This window comes from Pomacea canaliculata, linkage group LG12 (genome assembly GCF_003073045.1).
Source record: "Pomacea canaliculata isolate SZHN2017 linkage group LG12, ASM307304v1, whole genome shotgun sequence".
Taxonomy (NCBI): domain Eukaryota; kingdom Metazoa; phylum Mollusca; class Gastropoda; order Architaenioglossa; family Ampullariidae; genus Pomacea; species Pomacea canaliculata.
The window spans coordinates 7,742,640-7,766,413 of record NC_037601.1 but is presented as its reverse complement, the minus strand read 5'-3'; the positions used below and the strand labels follow the sequence as shown (position 1 = coordinate 7,766,413).

Genomic DNA, 23,774 nt, shown 5'->3' with positions numbered 1-23,774 from the left:
AGTGCTTTCACCTCGCGGTGATTTTGCACTGTGGGGGATGGGGATTTGGGGGAATGTGGTTATGGGGGAGGTGGACGAAGTAAGGGAAGGTTTGGGGAGGTGTGAGGGAGGGTCGCTGTTTTGTGGCGCCACAGGTGTTGTCTACTCTTGCTTGTGCCCTCTTTTTTTCTGTTGGTGTCTGTGTTTGACAAGTCTGCATTGTGAACTGTGTTAGTGCCCCTTTTACCTATTGTTAATCTATGAGACCTGCTAAGCTTGCATTGGTGGTATGGTGTGCTGATGTACCGTTACTTGCTATCGATCCTGTCATCCTTCTCTGTGCTGACTAGTTTATTTGGCTTTCTGGGATTTTTTCTTCTATTAAAATGTAAATGGTTATGTTATCCAGTTTCCTTAGTGATTTATTCTATAGGTTTCTGTCCTGTTTCTGTCAGTACTGCCAGGTTTGGTTTATTTGCTGGTTATGGCTTTTTTTCCTGCTGGTGAGATAGCAGTGTCTAGGTTGGCATTTGATTTCGTTATGATTTTATGCTGTAGGACAGGCTAAGCTCTTGCCAGGGTACGTACGGTCCTTATAGGTACTATTTGTGGATGGGGTGGGTGGGCAAAGTTAGGCCTTAGAACTAGAAGTGCTTATGGATCGATCGAGGTATAACAATGTACTTCTATCCCTTCAGAAAGTACCTGTAATAAATGGAAATTAAATACAGGTATGTGCACACACATATATCCAACTTCTTTTTTTTTTCTTGTCTGCTCACACATATATGTATCCGCCACTTGGAAAAACCCATTAAATTTATGTCTTATTTTATAATTAAATACCTCAAAAGAAAGGCAGGGAGTCAGTTTATTTTCCCAAGTTCAGCACTGCATGTATCTCTACAGTTTTGTATTCATTACTGTACCGTTTTCAGTTTGTATTCATGCCTTGTGCTATATGTGCTCTGCATTCATGTTATTTTATTGCGGTTTTTTTTCTGCAGAAGACTCAGTACAGTCTGAGAGTGATGGCAAAGGACAAGGGTGTACCCCCCCTTAACAGCACAGTTTCAGTTACTGTGAACGTCATAACCAGCTCCAACAAACCACCCAGCTTTGACAAGAACTACACGGGAATGGTGTACACTGTGAGTAGAACTTTTTCCTTTGCCCTTAGGCAAGCCCGCACTGTCATGAATATATTGAATATTCTAAAAGAAGAGGAACCCCCACCTTCAATCGCGATCTCTGTATATCAATACATTTGTTGTGTGTGTGTGTGCACACTGTACTGATGTGTATTTCACATCATCAAATCAGTTGCCGCTGTTAACTGGTTACATATCTTATTTTTAGCATTATGCTTTAATCGGGGTTGAGGAAGTGGGAGAAGTGGATAGCCACTGGCATCCAAACAAATTACACAATGTGGCGTAAAGAATTTCCTCCCTGTCCCCCATATAGGGCCAGAAAAAGTAAACCAGCAGGCGAAAGAAGAGCCGGAAGTTACCAGACCTCTACAAACAATTACTCTTCTGAAGTAAAATCATTAAATTAAAATAAGTTAATCGCTATTGTTTTTCATGCATGCTTCATATTCGAATTCTCACCAGGTGAGTGAAATGGCGGCACAAGGTGTCCCCATTATCCAAGACATCACGTGCAACTCCAACATAGACGATCCGCGCGTGGACTTCCAGCTCGCCGATGCCAATTCGGGAACCTTCGACACTTCACAATTCTTCTACATCAGGAAGTCCGACAGTTCCCCCAACAAGGCCACCGTCTACTCCAACGGCGTCTTCGACTTTGAGACCAAGCAAAGTCACATCGTTCGCCTGCGCTGTCTGGTAAAAGATGAACACGAGATTCACCGCGATTTTTATTTTCAGTTTTGTTCTTTTACTATAGGGTGGTATGACAAATTGACAATATACCCAAAAAAGAGTTCAATAATGTATTTGCCACGGCGAGCTCTAAAATAATTATAAACAAAACGAAATTTAAAGCATAAAAAAGCACTGTATCTTTTAGTTATAAAGACAGTATCAATTATCCATCATTCACAGATATCCATGTACAAACGCACATCCATCAACAGTAGGTCGACTGGTAATAGCTTTCCTAATATTTTACAAAACCTGTCCCATTACGTTTTTCAAAATGAAATATTATACATACATTTTGTTTCTGTATAATAATTAAAACTCGTAAGAATTCGGACATATTTGTATAATCTTACCAAAAGCATCATATTTTCCAAAATTAAAAAAGAGAATGACTCACCACCAATACTATAATTATTACATTACTAGAAAGTCTCCCTAATCGTACAAGTCTGATCGGAGCCATTATTTAAATTATTTAGTGGGATTGGTGCTCACAGATGCAAATTGTGAATTTTGCAAACTTTGTAAACTGGTCATTTCATATCTACGAAGTATGTCTACATCGCTAATTGTCTATCGATATATGTAAAAGAAAATACGTCACGTTGTCATAAACTGTGCTTGTCTACACTGTTTAGAATTATGGTTCGGTGACCTTGTCCACTGAGATCAACCCTGTAGTTCAGCTCTTGGATGCTAACAACAAGCGGCCGACTTTCGTTGGAACTGACGGTGATGGCCGCTTCCAGGGCTCGGTGACCGAGAACTTGGGTCCTGGGCAAGAATGTCTGACCATTACCGGCCAGGACTTGGACATCACAGCAAACTTTAGCAAGGTATCTTCTGCCAAGTTCTTTATTTCGAGCAGCTTCTGTATTGGAATTAGATTTCCATCTACCAGCCTTACATGCAGCATACTTTGTTTTTCGTATTGGTTTTCGCTCAAGATTTATGTAATAAAGCATCACAGATAGTGCTTTCGCATGTCAACAAAAGGACTTTTACACACATGACATCTTGTTAATGATTTCCTCTACTGTGTATTTATAACTGATATTGTGTGTTACGATAAACTATATTTGTTCTGCAAGAGAGAGAGAGGGAGTGTGTATTTGTGTATCTGTGTGCGTGCGAGATATAAAGAATGGTGTCACACGCAAATGTGTAATTGTATCCATGTTTTGTGTGGGTGGAGTTGACTATGATGAGTATGTTAGTGAATGATTCCAAAGAGAAAATGATATGCTGTTTGTTTTTCGAATTCGTTCGTTTCTGTTTAAATTTGTGTTTATTTATTCTTAGCTGACATTTGAGATCTCTGCCGCCGACAACGGCACTAACAACATGGACTTCGAACTCGTCCGGAAAGATGACCGATCTGCGGTTCTCAAAAGCAAACGATCCTTCGACCGCGAGACAAAAGAATTATACTTGATAAACGTCATCGCTAAGGACGGGGCACCCTCAGCGTATCCAAACGTCCCCTAATCCAAATTCAGGTAGAGACAATATATGCAAACATATACACCTGGGCACTGACCTATACACATGAATCTCACATACATGAAGGTACGACACGCACGTACGTATAGACATAACTTACAGGTAGGCGTGACACATACGTATTGACATAAAACTCACATATATAAATGACTAAGGTGGGCAGATGCGCTCGTGCAGGTTATAAATTTGTATCTCTTAGTCTCTACGTTACTGTTATGTGAATCAGTAAATCCATCTCGGCGCTCGAGCACACAAAAATGAGCGCGCACACACACACAAATATATGCACCCTGTATGTTTTATCCTACGTGCACACGCTGACGTGTCGCTTCTGGTATTTTTCTTCGGGGTCAGGAGCTCATAAGAATAGCATACCATGGAAGACAATGAAGGGAGTAAAGACATGTTACTCACGTTGACGCCATTGTCAATTACTCTCTTTGTTGCCACATTCCCCTATCGTGTTTGTTTTTATACCCTTAATTCTAATCTAGAGAATATCGTTATTAGAGTACCGCCAGCATTTGTCCAGCTGTGTCAAGGTTACCACTAGTCATTATCTGTTTGTTGTCGCAGCTTCCGTCTCTGTCAGAGTTCTCATCAATGATGTTAACGACAACCCTCCATACTTCGAACAGACTTTGTACAACCTGACTGTGCCTGAAGACTTTAACCTCAACACGCTCATCGAGCCTTATGTTACGGCTAAAGATCCCGACAGTTGTAAGTAAATATTTCTTCTGTTCTTCTAGCCTTATCTTACAGCTGGAGATCACGGCGGCTGTGTGTAATCTTTCTTCTTTGATCTCTACTTGTTAGTATTCGTTTGCTTTTCCACTTCTGTATTTAATTTCTCAATTTTTTTGTTCTTCCTGCACCCAATCTTGGTTTTTTGTTTTGTTGTACCTGGATCTTTGTGTTTGTTGTTTGCTTGTTTGTTGTTATTATTATTATTTCTCTCTTTCTTTCTTTTTAATTTAACTCTTCTTATTCATAACCGATTTTCATTTTCCATTTTCAGCGGACAGTAATAGACTGTCTTATTTCATTGATTCTGGTAACGGACAGATTCCAACATTTGGTGTGAGAGAAGGCAATGGGGCTCTCTTTCTCGTGCGGAAACTTGACTACGAGAACAATGACAGGGTGAGAGCTAGTTGTTAACAGACAGACTGACCAGGCCTGGATTGGGTAGGAAAGTCAGTTGTAGGCACACAAAAAGAGGGAAATTATGTACAGCCGATATTGGAACGAAATGCATCAGAACATTGATTCTCAAACCTCTAAAAAAAGAGAGACGGGCTTCTATCATAAGAAGAGAAAAAAAAATCCCTTCCTATAAATAAAAACTAAAGACTGCGTATAACTATTTCCTAATGTTAATATCTACCATTCAACGCCAGTCATTATCCACTATTAAGCCCATCATTCATCTATTTTTTTTAATATAGTTTTTTCAACTAAAACTGCGAGCGTTTGATGGAATACATTCAGCGACCACGACAGTCAATGTGCTTGTTACGGATGTCAATGACAACAGCCCCGTCTTATTACCCTCGTCGTTGATCATCCGAAATATCGTTGAAGAAGACGATAGCGTCAGGGCCAACCCAAGGCTTCTGCTGCAGGTATGAAGGACGCCTGCTGTAAGAGAATTTAATGGGAAGACCTGCCTCACTGCATCTTCTCTGCAAGCTCGCTTTCTTTCTTCATCCCTTCGTTATTTCCATTTCTCTTTAAGTTTCTGTCTTCCGACTGTTAATTTATTCCATCGTTCTATTAAGTCAGCTTAAGTTATTGCATAAAGACCTTAGTCTTTCATTTCACGTAATGTTACTGCTGTTCTCGTACCAATCTCTGAATGTGTGTGTGTGGTGATGGTGGTGGCTGAGGGTGTCTGTGTTTGTGCCTAAAGGATCTGTGTGCTTCAGTTAATGTTCCTTTTCCATAACTTTTTTGTAACAAGATCTATGAAAGGTCTAGGTTAAATGAACCATGCAAAGGACTTGTTAAGAAAAAAAATTAGGTTAACAAGCAGAAGACAAATAAATTTTTCTGAAAAGCTGTAAAATGCTATGTAATGTTTGTGTGTGTGTGTCCGTTTGTGTGCACTTTTTCAGTTTAACGTAACTGACGCAGACGTGGACCGCCCAAACAAATTCCAGTTCTCTATCACCAGTACATCGCTATTGAGCTTCTTTAGAATCGACAGCACCACGGGACAGCTGTTCCTCACCGACAAACTCGACCGTGACCTGCCCAACGGGCGTGACACGTACATCGTAGACGTGCAGGTGACAGACGAGCTGACAAATCCATTGAGTGGCTTCGCCTCTGTCTCCGTCCTGCCGCTAGACATCAATGACAACGACCCCAAGTTCATCAACGGCTCTCTAGTGGGCAGCGTGAACGAAAATTCAGAAAAAGGTAAGTTGATTTCTGTTCTCAGTCACTCGACGTTTATATGATCCATTTGTATTTTTTTTGTTTACGTATATTGCCGGACCCTCGGCATGGCTCGCCTCAGAAATTCATGAATGCTTAACAGTAATAAAACCGACTGTCCACTCTTTTTTTTGTATCTTGGCTGATATTGGTCGTTTGGGGGAGCACGTGGCAGCTTACAAGGCCCACACTCACGCCTGTCATCAAGAGATAATGAGAGAGTCTTAACAGAAAACGATCAGTCCGGTCCTTCGCATGTTTAAGCCCGTTCTTCTTCTGACCACCTCGGCGTCCAACTCCAAGGTACCTTGAAAGAATGTACTCGACAGAGTGGCGTGCCTGGTCATGAGGCCAGTGTATACTGCTTTACTTTTGCGAGTAGTGGATCCTGATGTCCTATGAGTGTGGCATTCGTGCATCGTAAAATGTTTCGAGATCAAATCGAATCAAATCAGACTTTATTGTCTGTCGAGAAGACCCAAGACAGAAATTTTTCTTTTGCTAACAAGGCAGGCATACATACTCACACAGACATTTAACACACACAGTTAGGAGTAAAGGTACATTATCATGGTAGTCTGGATCTCCGTCAAATGGTCAATGAAATTTCAATACTTTATATTTCTTCTATATATTTAAAAAATGAGTTGGCATTGCACACTGTAACGAAATGTGTCTGAACTGCATTTTCTTCATCCTCTTAGTAATTTGTCAGCTGATACTACTATCTGTTCATCACCTGTAGGCAAACAACATCCCGAGCAGTTTCTCAGGCATTTGTTCTCGAATTATTGGATTCTTTTGTAAGTGTTAGCATGCAAAGTCGACGATTTACATATTCGTTTGACAGGGTTGTCAATCAGACAGATGTACAGTCATTGGAGTGGAGTAAAATATATAAACACATAGGTCACATCGTCAGGAGAATATCTAGATGATCACAATGCAGACATTGGAGTACAATGTTGAAACACATAACTGTTTGGAACTGATATGAAGGGTCGACTTGTAAAAATGAAGAAATTGTGATGGTGTTAGCCAGAGAAGATTAAGGGCAGCAAGAGAGTTGATATTATCAGAGGAGTAAGTGAAAAGCCACAGTCAAGTACACAAGACACGACCACGTGTAGATAAGACCATTGTAGATAAGACAATGCCGATGACGTTCGAAAAAGGTGGTGCTCGGTACAATAGGTACTTCAACCACTAAAAATTCAAAAAAAAAAGCGGAAATGCGGAGAGAGACCACTTTTATAAGGATGTTTTAATGATATTAGTGTCAGTTATAAGCTGGAAGTTGTACAGGTGACTGCCACATTCAGTCTATTGGCTTAGTACGGCAGTTTTCTCTATGAGAAGATGGTATTTGCTGTCTCGATAACTGAGGTTTTGTGTTGTATATACTTCATATACTAGCAAAAGAGGGATGTAGGATGTTGGCTTATGCTAGAGGAAGGAATGGTACAGGGGGACACCAAAAAGACCTAGCAAATACTAATCCCTTGTACCATTCCTTCCTCTAGCATAAGCATATATTCTACATCACTCCTTTGCTAGTATATGTAGTTATATTAATTACAAAATGCATTGTCCCTGTATTTCTAAAGTATATTTTTCCTTTCTTAAATTGTACTAAGCACACTTATGTTCTAAACTAAGTAGCGTTTGCACATTAACGACCTCAGCACAGTTTACAGTTGTACTAACCAAAGTACAGTTAACATTCTCCTGAAACTCTAATCACTGACAAGGCCAGCTATTAAGATGGTTCATTAATAGATTATGATTTTGCAACATTCATGATTAGATCGGATATAGAATCAGTTTTAAAATTGTCTGAGCAAGACAATGTCGTCGGTATAATTTATTCCAGAAGCTGCAATACATCTGTTTGAGATATATATCACTTTGAAAAAGTTTTTATAAACCTTTACGTATTGTAATTAACAAAAAATGTGCTGAATATTTTCTTCCTCTCTCCCCAAAAAGTATAAAGCTCATCGTTCATTAAACGAAAAAAAAATTCTTTTCTACTCAGTACTTTATGAACGAATCTAATGTGAAACCAGCGTTCAGGTTAATAGCTTTCACATACACACACCCTAATAAATATGTATCTCCATATAACAGTTTTAGATACCATAGAATCCCACTCAACACAATAATTATGTTGAAGGCAGTCTAACATAATGTCGTAGTGGCACTTTTACGGAAAGAATAAATTACATTGTTTGTGCATGTGTCTACAGGGTCTTCTGTGATGCTGGTGCAGGTGTTCGACCCGGACTACATGGAGAACGGTACTGTGGTCTTTAGCATCCTCAATAGCTACAGCAAGAACGCCACTGGCAACTACTTCGCAATCGACGCCAACACAGGCTACGTCACTACCAACGTAGCCAAGGAACTGCTGGACCGCGAGAAGGACCCCGAACTTTACATGGTCGTCAAACTCGCCGACAAGGGAACGCCCCCTCGCAGCTCCACCGGCACCATCACCATCTCTCTCACTGACATTAACGACAATCCGCCAATATTCCAGAAGAAAATTTACAAGTGAGAACTCCTTGATAAAGCCAAAGTGTTTTTGTGACGTTCTTCGATTCCCCACTGGTAATTCAGTCATATATTCATGTCTTGATTGGTATCAGCTTACTGACTATTAAGCTGCTTCACCGGCGCTGCACGTCGAGAACAGCAGCTGTGAAGATGCAGTGGGTGATAAGGCTTACCGTCTTTATCAGGCCTAGTAAGCAGGTCCTACATGGAACAACCAGTCCACTCCTTAACATTTCTCACCAGTTTTTCCTCCGTCCATCTCGCCGTCGATTCCCACCGTCTAACGAAGAACGGTCCTCACTGCAACGTTCTAGGTCAAAGGCATTGGTTTGGCATTTTGTTATGTAGGGTTTTTTTAATAGCCTGCTCTCGAAAGCCTGAATTCTTCTGTATAGCCAAGCAGATTCAGTGTAGCGATGTACATCTTACTTACTTACGAACCCTGACATGTCTGACAGAGTGGAGATGTCGGAGTCGCTCCCCTTTGGCGGAAATGTCATCAGTGTAACAGCCACCGACGCGGACATTGGTGTCAACGCTAACTTGATCTACGACCTTCAATCGTCAGCTGACAGAAAATACTTTGATATCTTGACGATGAAGAACGTGGGAAACATCATTGTGTTCAAGGTATTTGAAAATAATATATTATTTCAATTACCCGAAGGTCGTGGTTTGATCTTAAAGTTTGAAAAATTGAAACCGGCATTACTGGCATTGACATCATCTGAAAAAGTTTGAAGACTGGTGCGATGGTTTGTTTTTTTTTTTTGTATTTTTTCCTTTGCAAGTCTACAGAATTGTAACTATAGTTAACACTTGTTTTCATTAGTTATTAATTTCAATACAGTTCCTAATAAAAAAAAAGTGTATTTCTGTCTGAAATAATTTTATCAGCATAAGACTTCACTGCTCACATCATGAAAAGACCGGGTGCAAAGCATTATTTATGAGAGGATTCATCGGTCAGTTGTCAGTACGTTTCTTGTAGTGCTCGTGGTTAATGCTGATTTTCTATCACTATCATTCTGTTGGCACTTATTGTATTTACTGCGCAGAGCAAAAACATTTGTCTTTCAGACTTGATTCTGAGATCACGACTCTTCTTTGTTTCACTGAAAAAATTATTGATATATTCACAAAAATATACATGTGGATATAACACTCTCCAACAATATTTAGCCACACATTTTATCTACAAAAAATATATAAGGTCGCGCAGTGGCTAAAACACCTGTCACCACGACACTGATAATCGGATGTCGGTGGTTCGTATTTCAGTTCCGACATAACAGCACAAAAAAAATCATCTTTATAATATAGACTATATGTATATTTTAAATAGCAGTAAGCTCTATTGTAATTTTTCCTGTGGAAAAAATATAGTTGTAGTCAAAATGGCTCTTTCTTGAAATTATCAGAGATATGGAAGGTATTGTCAAAGGACTAGTTTGCGAACTAAAATCAGTGCGAAAGTTAACAAAAAAATACTAGATCCTACCAATAGCTCAGACCATTTATTGTTCAAGTGTAATAATTTTTTTTATGATGATGATGATGATGATGATGATGATGATGATGATGATGATGATGATGATGATGATGATGATGATGATGATGATGATGATGATTAGTTTTTATGTTTCCGTCGATTTGCTTTTTTAAATAGTCTATCAAGGTGATTTGGCATTTATATAACATTGACATTTCAAAACATCACAGGCGGTAGACTACGACCCTCCCATGAATGAGAAGTTCTTCAACCTAACGGTCTCGGTGACTGATGGGAGGTTCACTGATACATGCTACGTGGAAATCAAGGTGACCGACTTTAACGACAATGCTCCTCAGATCCAGCCTCAAACTCTCACTGTCAACATCTCAGAGAATGTCGTCGTCGACTATCTCTTGGCTTACTTCTCAGCAACGGATATAGACGAAGGCATAAACAGCGTGTTCCAGTGAGTATCACTCACGCCTTTCAAAGCCAGAAATTTGTTAGTGGTGGTACAATAAAGTAGTTGTTGGGATCTAGACTAAAATGGCAACAATTATGAATGTGCGTTTTGTGCTCTATAGCATGAAGACAGAACAGAGAAGCAACTTGTTTTCAGGTTTTAAAACCAGAAAAAGCTTAAACCCGAGGATACCTCAGTGAATTGACACTGCGTTTGTGGTAGAAGTACAAATTTGTTCTCCTTTTGTCGGCAGCGCCTTTATTTATTAGGAAGCATTACAGAAAAGAGAAAGAGAGGCACATAGAATATTAAGTTACTCGTTTAGATGTACTTGCTCATTTCATTCGATCATTTCATTTTGTCTTCCAGATTTTCTATTGACCGCCAGACAGACCTGTTACGTCAGTTCACCGTTGACCCTTCCGGCGGTGTGGTACGTGTTCGCCGCCCGCTGGACCGAGAGACAACTCCATCATACAGTCTGCATATCCTTGCCATTGACGAAGGTCTGATTCTAAACAATTACACATTAGAATTGCTTCACTCCTTGTACTATGGACACGTGCTGAAGTCAGCTTCCGTAGCAAAATGAATCCTGGCTACAGACCTTCTTTTGTTAATTTACATCTACATCCATTACAAATATTACAGACGCTGTGATTTATTCTTTTTTTAGGGAGAAATTATATTCTAAAACCAATGTTTTTATAAACTCAAATGCTTAGCTTTGTATCGTGTCTTTTTTAAATTATTCTTTGCGTTAGTTTTTCAAATGGTGGAAACGGTCACAGTAATGAAGTTGCTGAAATGTGTAATCCGCATTATGCTGTGCAATTCGCCCTTTGCTGTTTCTACGTAGGTGACCCAGTGCAAACTGGAACAGCAACTCTCAACGTTATTTTGGGAGATGTGAACGATAACTACCCGACCTTTAAGGACAACTACCAACCGCAAGTGCCGGAGAATGACCCTAACTTCAGGGACATTCAGGTGAGCAAGTCTACTGATACTTCGCACACTCTCTGATCAGACTGGTACCAAATACAGTGGAACCTCGGTTAGCGAACGCCTCGGATAACGAATATTTCGGATAACGAACAAAAATTTCGTTAAAAGTTTGTCTCGGATAGCGAACAAAATTTCGGATAACGAACAGCCACGTGAACCACACGTGACCGACCAGCATGTCATCATTCGCGCTCGAGACACAGTTACGATCGGTCGTTCCTTATCTATGCACATCCTTCTTATTTAGTGATTGTTGTGCTTTATTTTAATAAGATAATCCTCAATCATGGCTCCAAAGAAGATTAAGAGCAATTAATAATAGTGAGGTAATGACAAGAAAGCGGCCAACAAATGAATTGAAAAAGGAAATGATTTCAAAGTATGAAGGTGGCATGCATCTGTCGGATGTGTGATGTCGTATTACCGAAGAGTTTTACAAAAAAGACAGAAGGAACAGACACTGGACAAGTTTTTTCCTTTAACCTCAAAGCTACAGAAAAGGGAAGTCACCCCGATTTTATAATGTCACGTGTGCTCATGGAGGGGGAATCAAAGCAGTAATTCCACCCATTCCTCCCCACCCCTCCATCCACCCACGCCGTCAAAACGGCAAGTTTTCTGATGTTTAAATGCTTTCATTAATGTTTTTATGTTTATTTAACTCCATTTATATCGCATTATAACTGTTCTCAATAAACAAATATTTATATAGCCTGTAACTTTCAAATATGAGCGCGTCAACAGGGGCTGGGAACCAATTAAATCTATTTCCTTTATTTCTTATGGAAACATTTGCTTCGGATAACAAACATTTCGGATAACGAACAGCTTTCCAGAACGGATTAAGTTCGTTAACCGAGGTTCCGCTGTACTTCTGTAGGGTACATGAGGCACTGAGGTAAATTGTTGTCAAGGGCTGTAAAGGTGGGAAGCCAAAAAGAATCCGTACCTTAAGCATCTGTAAGGGGTATAACGCTTGATCACAATTTGTAACTTTTCTCACCTGTACGTGATTGCTCTCTTATACTATTCCTTATTAGAAAAGTTGGTGGAGGTGAGGTGGGGTTGAAGATCTTACATTCAGTAGAAAACGTGGATTTTTAGACTCATACCATCGATCTTCCAAAATTTTTAATCAAACACAAATACCAATAACAGCACATAATACATTTGGTGGATTCATAAACTTGGTTTTTTACTTAACATTGGTAGATTTATAGTGAACATGTGTCACTCAAAATTCTACTTTTCCTCTATGTCACACAGATGTACACACGCGCGCGCGCGCACACACACACACACATATTCTCACGCACTCATACAAACAAACGTAGCATTTGCTGTCGTACTAAGAAGCGATTTTGCTCTATTTGGACTTCGTTCGGCAAAGCTGTAACTCCATTCACAAACTGTTGCAGAGTATTTTTGCTAAGGACCCAGACCTGCCTCCATTCAGCTTCCCCTACGGCTTCAATCTCGCGCCGTGTAACGACAATGACGTCTGTCAGGCCTTCGGTTTTCGGGTAGACAGAGGTAAGCACACATTTGAGACGTTCGGGCGGCTTAGTGGACCACACACACACGGGCTTGTACACACAGCTAACCATATACAATACAACTTTATAATCAGCATGGGCAACTACAACCCTGCATACAGAGCGACTAACGTGAAGGAGTGGACAGGCTGTTCACTGGGGGACCTTAGACGCGTAGATGACCGGACCAGCGGGCTTGGTAACCTGTGCTGCGCTCCATCAGATTGCTACCCACGATGGCGTAAGCTAGTGACGCAAGTAATAGGACAAACTAAACTGAACTGAACACATAACGACGTGGACTCTTAAGATATATCAGATTATATATATCAGATATATCTCACGATATAAGGACCTAATTCTCTCTCTCTTTTCTCTCTCTCTTGTTGTCTGTGTATAGCACACACCAAACAATATTCAGTTATCCCTTTCCGTCCTTAGAGTGCACACGTTTGTATATTTAACCTTGGTGCATATTTCTATGTACATGTACCTCCTGCTTTGATTTCACAGCTGGTGACAACGGTAACGGCACTGCTGTCATAACCTCGAAGATGACGTACGACAGGGAGAAACGCAAATATTACCTAATCCCCATCATTATGTGGGACATGTACGCGACCGGAAGTTCATTGTCTCAGACTGGAACCAACACTCTCACTGTCACCATCGCTGACAAGAACGACAACCCCATGAAAGAGGGGCATCAAGACATCTTTGTCTTCAACTACAAAGGTTTGCCCTTGCTGTGTGTCAGAAGGAATCGTGAGAGATTCTAACAAGTGACAGTCGATTAAAAGAAGTGAAAAAAAATTTAAGTTTGAAAAGGTTTAAAATTTAAGAGAACTATGCTGAGAGTTATCGATTTATTGGTAATTTTGAAAACTATAAAAATGTAAATCTTAAATCGCAACCTGTACTGAGAAACAATCTGTGCTTGAAATGTATTCTGTATCGTGAAGTGCAAATTGTATTGTGAGGCATACAGTGTCCTTCACACGCTGTGACTGTCAACAGGGATGTTCGGTCCCATCGACATCGGCCGCGTCTACGTGAATGACCCTGACGACTGGGACTTGCCCGACAAAACATTCACCTTCCTGGAACCTAAATGGATGGAGGCGTACTTCAAGTGAGCAAAATAAATTAAAATTATTTTTAAGTGGATGTGGAATGCGTTTTAGTTGGGATCTAAAGACACTTTTCTTCACAGGGTTATTTCTTCTTTTATCATTGACAGCACGCGGATTACACATTGCTACATAAACCTACGATTCATTTATTTCTAACATTTGTCAGTAGGCTTCAGCGAAGGGTCTGCAATCGTGGTTGAGTTGACGACGGGTTTGCACCCGCTGTTAAGTAGCACACAACACATACATACGTGCGAAAGACATTCAGTAACCAAATAACATAGCAGCACTTAAACATGCAACATAACACGTAAGTTTTCAACACTAAAAATAGTTACAAGTGAACTTTCCTGGCCTTCGTTGAAGCAAAAGCAGCAATATGTTCACTGAAATCTACTTCTCGAGAAAAATTGTTTCTCAATTGAGAGTATGGCCAAATTATTTAGACCATCTTGGCTCGGCCGTTGACGGCAGGTATGTTTGAATTAGTTTCATCTTCGAGAAACTTCGTTTTCCTGACGTTACTGTCACAGGTATTGTGAGGGAAATCCTTAAGTTAGTCCATAAATTTGGAAAATCGAATGATCGTCCTTTAATGGAGAGGAAAGTTTACTAAGGTCTCCATGTACAGAATATGGAAAAATAGACTTCAATGCATCCATTTTCTCGGCAAGCATGTACCCATAGTACATCATCCAAATTCTTACCACGCAACTTCAACACTGACTTTGGCAACTCTTTGAAGTTGCAGATAAATCCAAAAATTTGATTATGATTCCGTAATTGTTAAAATCTTCTTTGAGGAGACGCAATTGCTGAACCAATATCATGTTGAAGTACTTGATGTGGAAATCCTAGTGAGCATTTCTTCCTCTTTAATCTTCTTCGTATTGTTCATAATCAAACTTTCTGCTTCTGTTTCTAATTCGGGGTTTTAAAAGCTGGTTCTGAACCCAAATCTTCGCACTTTCTCTCCGTTAACCAGAGAGCTTGAAAATCCATTTTGACGATAATAGTTCAGCCATGTGCAAATTCCCTGCACGCCATTTAGGGCATCTGAAAAATCCGCAGTCAGACCTTAAAGTTCTTTACTGAACGTATTTATTCGAAACAACAATCCATACCAGAAGCACAAGGTAGACAAGGAATTTGAAATTCTTTAGCTCGTTAGCCAGTGATTCAGCACGGCCCTGAAGATACACCTTCGTATGCACCATTTCACTTTGTTTCTTACCTTGCTATTACAGATTTTACAGTTTCATCTTTATATTTTTCCAAAGGTGTCTGATAGAAAAAAGGTCCCTAAGATGCAGACTATGCCGAGTGAATTTTATTCTATCCTGCAAGAGAACTGATTCCTGTTGAAAAACTTTACATTCTTAGATATGTCTGCCTGTACAGTGTCACGTTATGTACAGGGTGCAGAGCAACGGTACCATCGTCATGGAGAAGGGTGTGCCTAGCAACAGCGACAAAGAAAAATACACTTTCAGTGTCGAGGTGGTAGACAATGTCAGGAAAGAAAAGGTCGTCGCGACTGTCTCCGTTGTTGTGAACGACCTCAGCGACGAGGCCGTCCGATCTTCTGGCGCCGTACGTCTCCAAGGTAACCGATAATCAAGGTGCAGATGGACAAACGCAAAGATCTATTATCGGGTGAACTAAATGGATTTAAACCTTAGCTTTGGCGCGATTATAATGGGACACGTTTATGATACTGTGCTTAGAAGTGGTGTCTTATGTTCTGCACAGAAATATTGAATTAAATAATATTTAATTTAATTTTTGTATTTGTTTTAGGGAAATTGCCGACACAAATCACTTAAAAGGGACGAGTATTTCCACTGTAGGTTATTCATTTTCAATAAGGGTATTTTTGTGTATGAAAAAATCTGTTCTTACATTTAAAATGTATTGTCTTTGAGATCAGTCATTGCCTTATGCCTTTTGTAAACCAATAAACTCTTTCCATTAGTTCTAATACAGTGGTTCTTAACCTTTTTTGAGGTACCGAAGTTTCATATGCACATTCACCGAACCCTTCTTTAGTGTCATCACGAATTGCGGGTGTGTCTTGACCTCCGTGGCGGAGGCTCAGTCGAACCCCTGAGACCGACTCACCGAACCCCTAGGGTTCGATCGAACCCTGGTTAAGAACCACTGCTCTAATATAAAGTGTCATTGATGAGGTAGTCCACAGTGGCGTGCTGGAGTGTACTGGTTAAAATAACTCGCTTCGGTTCAGACTTCGTCTATGGACACATATAGGTAACACCTGTCTAGGGTTTTCTTCAGGTACTCCGGTTTTCCCCCTTCCTCTCCCCTCATGGTGCGAAATCACCGCTAGGTGAAAGCATTTTTCCGACAAACCAACTAGACCTTAGTGTAATTATTTGTAACCATGACGACAAATTGTTCTTTATCTCGTGCCAGGAATCTCTGCCGAGGATTTCATCAAGCGACCGCCGCTGGACGCCAGCACGTACGGCGAAAGCAAATACGACAAGTTCCGGAAGTTGTTGGCAGCGAAGCTGGGCACGGCGCTGGAAAACGTGCTGATCATCAGCGTGCAGGACGTGGAGGGCGGTGTCTACATCGATGTTTGCTACACGGCTCATGGCTCGGCCTACTACCAGTCCCCGCAGACCGACAGCCTGATCGTCAACAACCTACAAGAGGTAAAGGCCGCACAGTACCTTTGTCCGTGACATCCTCTCTTTTATCATCTCTGGCATCATTGCTTTATATTAAAGTGACGACGTCTCGAAATCACGTGGGGAGTTGAGGAATTAAAGGCTTCTGTTTAGGTTTGCGATTTCGGCTTTCTGTTCATTTACAAAACTTATACTGTTCATGTCTGTTTCTGTCAGTTTGAGAATACTGCTGGTGTCAGCATTAGCCAAGTACCCATTGACATGTGCGCTCAAGAGATTTTTGAAGGCGGGTGCTACAACTACCTCGATATCACCGGCCGACCCGCAATGGTCAATTCCAACGGAACGTCGTTCGTGGGGGTCGAGGCCTTCGTCAGGGCGAAGGAAGGATGCCGTGCAAAGGACTTTCCTGATCTTGTGGAATGTTTTGGAGACTACTGTTACAACGGCGGAACGTGCCAAAAAGATGACTTTGGAGTTCTGTCGTAAGTACCCGTTTTCCTTTAAAAAATGGATGAGAGGACTAACGTTTTTACACACAGATTTCTATTGGAGAATCAGGTTTGGAGAGGACGCTTATGAAAGAGATAGAAGCCTCACTAACAGTACTAGCGGTTCGGGACACAAAGAAAACAGCTTATAAATGGCAGATATTTTGTTGGCCATAGAACAGGGGAATGGGCTGATTAAAAATCAATCTTTAAAGACATCACGATTTCTGAGCTTTTTTCGAGGGAAGTCGTAAAAACAAGAACGTTATGCCTCGTGACTGTGCAGATGCCTGTGTTTGTCCGGATATGATGGCCCGCGCTGTCAGCAGTTGCGGCACAACTTCGACGGCAAGTCATACGCGATGTACCCGACTTTGGAGCAGTGCGAGGACGGCCAAACCTCTATCGAGTTCATCACTACTCAGGTATTGTACATACCAGAACAAGAGTGGATGAGTGCGAAAAGATTTATAGGCTTAAACCAGGGCTTCTGCTAAGGCTAAATTCTTTGGGGTCCCAGGGACCCCTTCCTCAGATTTTTAAAGGGTCCCTTTTCTTCGCCCAAGTTTGAAGGGGACCCCATTGATGAAAATTGAAGGGGTCCTCCAAACTTTTAATGCGTACTGTACGCAATTTTTTGCGTAAGCAGAAGCCCTGCTTAAACTTTTATCTTGTCTATTCGCTTCTTTTTTCTTCTTAGACTTTGAAGCCAGTGTAATCTAATCGTGTCCATCTTTCTCACTACACATCGTCAGTTCTCTTTAACTTTTTATACATGCGCAACATGGACATCCAGAACGCAGTCTCTGTGACTTTTTCTTCGTGTTTGCAGTCGGATGGTCTCCTTCTCTACAACGGACCCAAGGTCACACCTCCTGCAGACCAGCCACCTGACTTCATCTCTCTGGAGTTGCGGGGCGGCTTTCCTGTCTTGATGATCGACCACGGGTCAGGCTCAACAACCTTGACCGTCGACGGGAAAAATGCGAACGGAAATGTCATCATAAGCACTCTGGCAGACGGCAAGTGGCACCGCATCGATATCATCCGAACTGGCAAGGTTAGTGTTTACTTCACTCATTGCGGGATTTTTTTTTTAATCGCAAGACACGGGGTAGTCAAAGGTTAAGTGCCAGAAAAATTGAGAATTGACACGTACGTGTAGACCATTAGTGAGCAAAATTAGTCACGATCATTGAAACACATAGCTAACAATAATAACTCTTTTGCTGCATACTCGCCACCGACGGATCAGCGATTAAAAATTGTGTTTTAATTTGTTTCTGCAAAGTTGATACTAATGCCAGATGTGCTTTCGCTACCATCGATTCAGTTGTCATATTCCAAGAATGTAGTATTGTAAAAATCAACTTAAAAGAATGTTTTCAAGAAAATAAAGACGTGATCAGCTAGTAGCGGATCATGAAAGGAAGATCCCTGCTTGGTGTCGACACAACAGTGTTTCTTTCTGTCTGCAGCACGTGGAAATGATTGTTGATTTCTGCGAGAGCGCAGCGGAGAAGAGCGTGGGCGGTACTTTAGACGACCGCCCTTGTCGAGCAACAGGCAACACCCCGGGTACCTACTCATTCCTTAACGTGGGTACTTTGCTTCAGGTAGGTGGAAGACAACCGTCTACTACCTACCCACCAAACGTTGTTGGTACACGGTTTAACGGCTGCGTGCGTAACCTGCGACATAATAGTAAGGTGAGCATTACTTGTTAATGTTTCGTTGTAGGATTCAGAAGGATTTTTAAGATAAAATATTGGGGTATTTCGAAAGCTGTATCTCGCATAAAATGCTTCTGGAGGCACACATAAATATTTGACTGGTTTGTAAACAGTTCTTTGCATTTTCGAAGTATTAGCAGTACCTTTTAATGTCTTTTGGCATCTTTAATACTTTATAGATGCCTTATATTTGCCAGACTCTAAATATTTTCATGGGTATAAAAATATCCTGTTTCCAACACTTGCTGAAGGGATCAGATAAACTGTATGTGTTTATCAGCTGCACGACCATTTTTAGGGGGTTTTTAATTTTTCAGCTGTACGATCTATATTACAAAGAAATCGCAGGCGTCTCTTCCGGCCAGAACGGCTGCCCACGCGAGGATACCATATGTGGCGCCACCTGTGGTGTGAATGGTGTTTGCACAGCCAGTCTTACACCTCCTCAGGCCACCTGTGTCTGCAAGCCGGGATGGCGGGGAGATCAGTGTACTACAGGTAACACCTGTCTGTTCTTTTTATTGGCCGTCCATTCATCTGCCTCTTTATCCTTAGCAACTGAAATAACATTGAGCAGACAGTTTTACTAAATATAATCTCCCTTTATTGGCAGAGCGTTCAATTAACCAATAATCATGTAAGCTACAGGTTGAATTGTAAGTATTCGTTTGCAAATATTGCTACATGCTGAACTGAAAAATCTTGTGGCTAGTGTAAAGGTTAAAATAACGTTTGTCTATCTGAGGTTAAAAAAAAACGTCAATTTGATGAATTTTGTAACTGTGTTATGATATTTAGCGACTACTATTCGAGACCTGGGAAAGGCGCCCACCTACCTGACGTGGACTCTGAGCTCCAGCTTTCTGACCGGCCTTCTCCCTTGCAAGGTGGAGATGCAGGCCATGTTTCGCACACGTAGTAAGACCGGTGTCATCTTCGCCACCTACGGCAGAATCAACAGCCAGTACATAGTAGTACAGGTAAATATACGTGACCAGCACATCACACTGCACGTAAACAAATGCACATCATAAGTCAGCAAATAGCCATCAGCGTATCACAGTACAGGTAAACAAACGGAGAGAGTAAAGAGCAACAAAATATTACCCTAGAGGTAATCAAACGGACACACGGTGACCAAACCACCATAAACTTCACAATTGCTTTCGTTTCAGATCCAGAACGGCACGCTGCAGGTCATCTATAACCTCGATGACATTGATAAGACTCTGGAGCTGTCGCACGGCAATGTCAGCAATGGACAGTGGCATGTGGTCAGAGTCATGAGAAATTTGCAGCACGTGACACTTATTTCAGACGGAGGTGAAGGACGCAACTACAACTTCTCTCGGGGGAGTCCCACTGGAAACTTTTCAGTGACCTTGCGAGACACCGCCACTGTAGGAGCAGTTATGAGCAGTCTTCAAGGCCAAACGGTTTATGACAGGAATCTTATTGACAGTATGTTCATTCTTGTCTTGTGTCCAATATGTCCTTCCTTTTAATTGATGAAAGTCGCTCTCAAAGAGAGAGAGAGAATGCGAAGAACGAGGAGGACAAAAGAGAAAGATTAAAAGGAGTGAAAGCATTTGATGTCAGCTTGAAAAGGAAGAGACAGACATACATTTACATCATGAAACCTATATAGTTTGATTGTATGACCACTTCCAGACTACAGCAATTTAATGTCATTTTCTGACCAGTTAGTAACACGTTGACTGTCCCAATAGCTGTGACCAGTGGGTAGAGTATGTTGACTGACTGTCATACTGTAGTTAACTTTCTTTCTGTGACCAACAGCGTGCGTCCAGGACATCCGCCTCAACAATGTCGGATTTCCGATGACTCGGTCAGAGAACACAGGCCAAGTGAGTTTGACGTTAGAAGTGAACGTCAAGGACGGGTGCACACGAAACGATTGTGCTGGTATCTCGTGCCCATTGGGTAGCTTCTGCTACCCTCTGTGGGGAACGTACGAATGCAGGTAGGGAAAAGAGGATCATTACCTGCTCTTGCTATTCTTCATTTATTCTGCCCTTTTCTGAGATTCCGTTACAACAAACAATAGACTGTTGGGGACAATATATAGAATTATAGCTTAAAAGTAATTTGGCAGATTAATGACCTTATAAGTAAACAATAATGATTTTATCATACCCGCATAACAAATTGTGCGAATTAAATTTTAGAGCCCCAGAATTTATTGCTCCTGCAGGTATTTTTTTTCCCTTTTTTATTGACTCTTGTACATTCAAATTTTCCCCGACTTTTGTGGTTAAAAAGTTTTTTTTTAAATGTAGCTTGCCATTATTCAACTAATTAAAAATGCTTTTTAAAACATTTTCTACACGCATTGCTTTTATCTTATTTAGAAAAGTGTCAACATAAGCTAGTCTGTTTCGTGTCACATCATGTGCATAAGCCCTGCTTCATTTCTGCGCCTGCAGATGTACCTCATGATATCTTTAGATGTAAAAGCACGCAAGGTGACATGATGTTTGCGGGTCCGGGTGTACCTATTTGGCTGTCTCCTTTTTCTCAGGTGTAACCCCGGCACTCACTCTAGTGGTAAGACATGCATGTCTGACTGTACACCCAACCCCTGTTTCAATGACGTGGAATGCAGCGTTAACAACGGAAGTGCCCTCTGCTCATGCCCGCCTGAATGGTGCGGGCCTCTGTGTCAGTACTACATGACGTCCTCAACATGTGGTAAATCAATTGATACTACCTGCGTCTGCAAGCGGGGATGGTGGGGAGCCCAGTGTACTAAAGATGACACCTATCTTTTCTTCTACTTGGCCGTCTATCTGTCTGTCTCTTTTCCTTCGTTTAAATGACTTTTTCTGTAATCCGATGGGCAGGGCATAGTTTTGACTGTCGAGTGGATTTCAAAGATGCTGTAAGCAGGTTAATCAATGGTTACGTCATTGTACAAAAATGTTTAGAAAAATTTGATTATATGGCCGTATTTTAAAAAGTGAAATAACAGTGAGCAAGTAGTTTCACTGTCTTCTCTGCCTTTATTGGCAGAACGTTCAGTTAAACGGTTTCCATATGTTCATGCTAGACTTAAGTTAAAAATCTTGTCGCGTAAAGGTTAAAAGTAATGTTGCTTATCTGAGGTAAAAAAAAAAATCAAGTTGATCTAGTCTGTTACTGTGTGCCGATGTACACCAATCAACTTTTGTATCAAAAGAAAGGCCATGAACTGTACATTGTAAAAATATACAATTAAATTACCGAGCTAAGACTCATTTTATCGGGGCGAGTCACAAATTCTCCCGGGGATCATCTGAGGTCATGCTTGCGAGCTGTTTATTCAACCAATGAGAAATGTGTTTTCTCTTCGCCCGGTAGTCTAAAATATTCGGCTTTCACTACTGCAGTTAGAAGACACTCTGTGTGACACCGGTTCGCAGGGCTGACCTTATGTGGTCTTCTCCGGGTACTCCGGTACTCCGGTTTCCTCCCCATCCCCAATAGTGCGAAATCATCTTAAGATGAAAGCACTCTCCATCTAAATCAATCAACTTCTATCGTTGCTGCCTTTCAAGCTTCTCCAGCTTGAAATCGCGATATTTGCTTATTAAAAATGGCAGGAAAACGGAAAGAAGTGCGAACTGGAGCGATGGTGAAATTACTGTTTTATTTTAAAAAAATTATCAGCTTTATGCAATCTGGGCAGCGAAAAAAAAGTGATCTGTAAATCACCATTACAAACAAAGTAAATTCCACTACTATAGGCCGCAGAGAACGAGATCAAGTAAAAAAGAAGTGGGAAATTTACTGTCCTCAGCGATTTCTTTTAGAAGTCGCCAAAACATCCACCAACGGGCGGGAGACCACCTAAAATCCCAGAGTGGTGGATGCAAAAAGTTTATTTGATTTTATGAGAAGAAAATGGGCACGTTATGGACGGCATCAACGTCGAAGGTTAGTCATTTTGTTTATATGCCTAGACATTTTTGTTCAAATGTTTTAATCACAGAGAAAGATACGAGGGAGTGGAAGTTATTTTGTTGTTGCTATTTGTTTTTAAAACTATTTTTGTCAAATGCAAATCCGAAAGCTCGCAAAAAAGCGTGTTTGATAATAGTAGGATTGGTATTACGTTGCAAAATACATTTGCTTAAGCTAATTTAGAAAACTTTGTTTACATTCACTTTAAATATTCCCTTTTGTCACAGGTGGACAATCACTTAGTTGATTTATTCAGAATAACAGATGGACACCAACAGAATTGTAAACCCCAGACACCACAAGGAGCGTCTGCGTACAAACATCCTATACTAGGAGTATGCATAAATAAGATGCAAAATCAGTCTAGAAAACACGTTTTGAAAGGTACAGCCTTGTGCAAATTAATTAAAACAAACGCCCGAAAAACAGCAAAAATTCAATTTGTTCAGTTTTTTGTAAAAATAACATTAATACACTCACATCAGTATATGATATGATCTGATCGATTCTTCGGCAACAATTGGATGCATTTTGGCATTGAATCCACCAATTTTGAACAGTCTTGCTGAATTTTGTTATCTTTGTATCACCTTTTATGAAGGTCTAAATCCGCTTCTTAAGGGTAGTGCAGTGCAGTCCAGTCCACGCAGGCGCTGCTTGCAACAGATCACACCTGTTAGTTCTCAATTGGTTTAAGATTAGAAGAGTTTACAGGCCACTACAGTACGTTTATTGGATGATCCTTAAAAAATTTCTTGATTTCTTTCGCAGTATGACACGGGGCCAGATCTTGCAGGAAAACGCCAGATCCGCCAGGGAATAACCTCTTCGGAACACGCCTTCTGCCGAGCAGCTCTGCCTTACTTTGAGGGCATCATGCCATTGACTGAGTGTAACCCAGATAGCATGAAAACATTTTAA

The 23,774-nt window shown here is 40.9% G+C and overlaps 1 protein-coding gene across 1 annotated transcript in view; it reads left to right on the top strand.

The window, feature by feature from the left end:
* The window catches only part of LOC112577335 (neural-cadherin-like), a 24,626-nt gene extending 852 nt beyond the window's left edge, over nt 1-23,774 (top strand). Inside the window, exons 3-29 of the mRNA XM_025260390.1 lie at nt 987-1,130; nt 1,596-1,832; nt 2,510-2,707; nt 3,174-3,340; nt 3,967-4,097; nt 4,396-4,520; nt 4,826-5,002; nt 5,495-5,801; nt 8,069-8,375; nt 8,837-9,008; nt 10,101-10,339; nt 10,706-10,842; nt 11,196-11,326; nt 12,763-12,877; nt 13,393-13,614; nt 13,897-14,011; nt 15,431-15,618; nt 16,446-16,690; nt 16,883-17,151; nt 17,444-17,582; nt 17,990-18,217; nt 18,636-18,773; nt 19,208-19,388; nt 19,689-19,870; nt 20,066-20,351; nt 20,691-20,758; nt 23,625-23,774. Coding sequence (XP_025116175.1) covers nt 987-1,130; nt 1,596-1,832; nt 2,510-2,707; nt 3,174-3,340; nt 3,967-4,097; nt 4,396-4,520; nt 4,826-5,002; nt 5,495-5,801; nt 8,069-8,375; nt 8,837-9,008; nt 10,101-10,339; nt 10,706-10,842; nt 11,196-11,326; nt 12,763-12,877; nt 13,393-13,614; nt 13,897-14,011; nt 15,431-15,618; nt 16,446-16,690; nt 16,883-17,151; nt 17,444-17,582; nt 17,990-18,217; nt 18,636-18,773; nt 19,208-19,388; nt 19,689-19,870; nt 20,066-20,351; nt 20,691-20,758; nt 23,625-23,774 — 4,998 coding nt within the window. The remainder of the gene's footprint in view (nt 1-986; nt 1,131-1,595; nt 1,833-2,509; nt 2,708-3,173; nt 3,341-3,966; nt 4,098-4,395; nt 4,521-4,825; nt 5,003-5,494; nt 5,802-8,068; nt 8,376-8,836; nt 9,009-10,100; nt 10,340-10,705; nt 10,843-11,195; nt 11,327-12,762; nt 12,878-13,392; nt 13,615-13,896; nt 14,012-15,430; nt 15,619-16,445; nt 16,691-16,882; nt 17,152-17,443; nt 17,583-17,989; nt 18,218-18,635; nt 18,774-19,207; nt 19,389-19,688; nt 19,871-20,065; nt 20,352-20,690; nt 20,759-23,624) is intronic.